The following is a 3,950-nucleotide window of genomic DNA, read 5'->3' on the forward strand; positions in this document are numbered from 1 at the left end:
TGTAAAATAATTAAAGATCATTTAAGCCCGTTATGTCAGAATTTTTTCACATCAAATGTCACATTAGCTACTACATCATCATTTTTCCACGTTAGTCGTCACATCAATACTAAATGGTTTGTTAGGGGCTTCGATGGACAATCATATTCGAGAGACTCAATTAATCATTAACTTTCGATTAAGAATTTAAATGATTGCACTTTTTTACAAGGGGCTCAATTAAATTTTAAATTGTTTTCTAGGCACCTTTTTAGTACTTAATCCTTAAACTTCTAATTGAGAATTGCCTTTTAATCTTTATTTTAAAGTAATAAATTAAGGGTAAACTATCAAAATAGTCACTTTTGTTTACCTCAGATTACATTTTAGTCACTTATGTTTAAAATGTTACATTTTAGTCACTTACGTTAACGTGTTGTAACATTTTAGTCACTGAGTCGTTAATTATCGTTAACGGTGTAATGATAAGTTGATGTGGCACGTTAAATAATTATTTCACACAAAAATTTTAGGTTAAATGATACAATTGGTCCTTATATTTTTTTTTCGTTTTGAGCAATTTAATTTTGTTCTTTTTATGTTCTTTTAACTTTCCTTTTTTTTTCTTTATTTTCCATTCTCTCCTGCTTCTCCCTTTGTTTTTATCCTTTCTCTGTCTCTTTTAATATACTTTTTTATATTTTCCATTTGTTAAAATTTTTTTATGTTTATGAAAAAAGAAAATGTGAAAGCTAAAACCAAAATAAAACTTGTTTCACGTATTATCACCCCATAGTTACAGACCCTCATCGTCCATCATCGCTTTAACTAACCACTTTGGATCTCTCAATGATCTAGTCTATAAGCTCACCTCACTCGAAGACCTCGCCAGTCGTGACTTATGGCAATCCACCCTCAACAAAGTTTCTCGAGCACGTCCCTTTAACCTTCTAACCAACCCCTATGACTACCTTATCTATCTTACCTACAACATTCTTTCCCTCTCAAAGTTACGTTGTTTCACAGATTCTTCAAACGAGCTCTACACTCTCAATGTCTAAAACGACCACAATACAAACTTACCCTCAACTTTACCCAAATTAGTTTGGTTCCATCTCCCTTTCTCTCTTCGGTTCATCCATGCCGGGCTTCCAATCAAGCTTGTTTGGGAATATCCAAGAAGGTTTAGATCAATTTTGTCATTTGCTTAATTTTATTCATTAGAAATTAAAAGAAATGGAAATGAATACTCTACACAATTTTATAAAAGTTTGGAAACGAAAAAATTTTGTTTTAAATATAAAGAATTTAATTTAGATTTAGATTTGATTAAGGCTATGGTTTTTCATATTGATTAGGTAGATCCAAGTTTAGTTTCAAAATTAGGTTATATTCAAATCAAAAATTGATTAAGAATGATTGATATTTGGTTTTAAGTGAAATTCAATTTAGGAATCATGTGAAAGAAATAATGACTTGGTTCATTTGGTAAGTAAAGATTATATTTCGCAATGAAGAATATGAGAAGAGAGAAAATAAAGGAGAAGAAGAAAAATAAAATAAAGAAATAAAAATAAAAATTAAAGTGTTTTAAAAATAAAAGTACAATGACTAATTTTAACAAATGGAAAATATAGAAAAATTATTTTAAAAAACATAGAGGAGGGAGGAAATTTGAGGAGAAGAAAAGAGAATAGAAGAAAAAAAGGAAAGTTCAAAGAAAATAAAAGAAAAATTTAAATTGTTTAAAATGAAAAAATATAGGGATTAATTTATAATTTAACTTAAAAATTTCATTTGAAATAATGATTTAACGTGTCACGTCACTTTACTATGATCAATGATTAAAATGTTACAACACGATAACGTAAGTGATTAAAATGTAACATTTTAAATATAAATGATTAAAATATAACCTAAAACAAATAAAAGTGAATATTTTAATAATTTATCATAAATTAATTAAAAGGGGAAAAAATTAAGATTAAAAGGGAAATAAGATGTGGTAAACGCAACACAATAATTAGTGACCATTAAAACAAATTAAGAAAAAACAAAAAACCTACGATTTCTATAGTGTTGAGAAATGCCCACGTCTACGTTTGATGAATGCAAAAGAAAAGGATGAAAAGGAGAAGAAGAAGAAGAAGATGACGATGATGATGATAACGATAACGATGATGATGTTAATGGCACTTATGTTGGGAGCAGCGGCAGCGTGCATCGTGGTGTTGGTTCCATTGGGAATGGCTGGATGGCATTTGAGTCGAAACAGCGTGCTCCTTTTCAGCGGCGCCATTTTAATTACTCTGTCTGTTTGCGTCCATTTCACTCCCTATTTTTCCTCCGTTTCCGATTACGTTACCTCCGTTTCATCCGTTGCCGTCTTCCATCGCCCTAAATCTTCTTGCATGAATCTGATCCACCGGATTCATTGGGAGGTCAAGCCCAACGCCTCTCTTCTAAGTTTTAATGCCACCCAAAACCTCTCTTCCTCTTTCGATTTTTATGAAAAACACTGGGATTGGTCCAAAACCCAAAGGATCAAGGCTTGCCGCATCCACAAGTTGTCTAAACCCGAAGCTTCCCATTTGATAAACGGCTCCTGGGTGTTGATCGCAGGTGATTCGCAAGCTCGATTGTTCACCCTCTCTCTATTGAATTTGATTCTGGGTTCCCGACCCCAACGCATGGATTCTGTTAAAACTGCTTTGTTTAATAGGCACAGTAATTACAGCATTTCAGTTGACGAAATCGGTATGAAATTGGATTTCGTTTGGGCACCTTATGTATTGAATTTAACCCATTTGTTGACGGATTTCAAGACTAAAATGAAATACCCTGATGTCATGGTAATGGGGGCTGGTCTATGGCATATGCTTCATGTAAGCAACCCATCAGATTACGAACTTGTTTTGCAAACGTTAAAAAGTTCCTTGGTTTCTTTGTTTCCATTTTCAACCGAGTTAGGCATTAAGTCACCACCCCATTTGTTTTGGCTCGGGTTTCCGATGCTCATCAATGGGATGTTGAATACACACGAGAAGAGGGTACATATGATTGATGCAATGTGGCATGCCTATGATAGAGCCCTCGGCGAGAGTAGGCTATTGCGCCAAACTGGTGGTCCTATGATCTTGTTAGACATCCAGTCTTTGACTTGGAATTGTGGGGCGCATTGTACCTATGATGGCATGCATTATGACACAGCTATCTATGAAGCTGCTGTTCAAATCATGCTTAATTCATTGCTTATTAAATCTCGTCACAGGCATTTAAGCCGCCAGCAGTTTTTGTTTTCCTAAATTGTATCGACCCGCTGACCGATCAAGTATTCTCATTCCTCATTTTCCCGCGCAGCGTTGCACAGCATCATGCTCACAATTTGGTACCGTCTTTTTGAAACGCTCATAGGTCTTTCATGTCTTTTTCATCCCAAGATGCACGTCTTAAGTTTGAACTGAAGACCTCATTGCAACCATAGTATTATAACACTGGATTGTGAGTACAATGTTAAGCGACATAGCCTAGAAAAAAAGAGAGTACCTGGTAATTCGATGGGTTGTGATAAACTAGTTAGCTTTCCACAAATATACTAATGGGCTTACAGCAAGATTAACAAGCATTTGGCCCTTGAGAGAGCTAGTGAGGATCATTTCTACTTGCCAATCTAGAATCTTTGATTCTTGCCAAGGTTTCCCATGCCTCTAGATTAAACACACTAGTAAACTTTCTGTGTATATTGGAGGTTTTTTTTTTAATTACTGTTTTCTTTTCAGATATTTCACATGCTTGTATGGTATAGTTTGATGACACAGTATGATTCACACTCAATTTTGTTGTGACCTAACTTGACAATTGTGTAATATTTGGATACATCTTTTTTATTTTTTGAAATATATAATAGCAGCAGTGAACTCTGTGATATCCTCCGGTATGTTTTAATGGCATAGCTTTTCTGAATTGGCACT

General features: G+C 34.1%; 1 protein-coding gene across 1 annotated transcript; it reads left to right on the plus strand.

Annotated features, from left to right (window-relative positions):
- Positions 1-2,162: 2,162 nt before the first annotated feature.
- LOC105803645 (protein ALTERED XYLOGLUCAN 9) lies at positions 2,163-3,405 on the plus strand. Its single transcript, XM_012635948.2, has one exon. The coding sequence runs from the start codon at positions 2,163-2,165 to the stop codon at positions 3,282-3,284; it is 1,122 nt and encodes a 373-aa protein (XP_012491402.2). The 3' UTR covers positions 3,285-3,405.
- Positions 3,406-3,950: the final 545 nt, after the last annotated feature.

This window comes from Gossypium raimondii, chromosome 11 (assembly GCF_025698545.1).
Source record: "Gossypium raimondii isolate GPD5lz chromosome 11, ASM2569854v1, whole genome shotgun sequence".
Lineage (NCBI taxonomy): Eukaryota > Viridiplantae > Streptophyta > Magnoliopsida > Malvales > Malvaceae > Gossypium > Gossypium raimondii.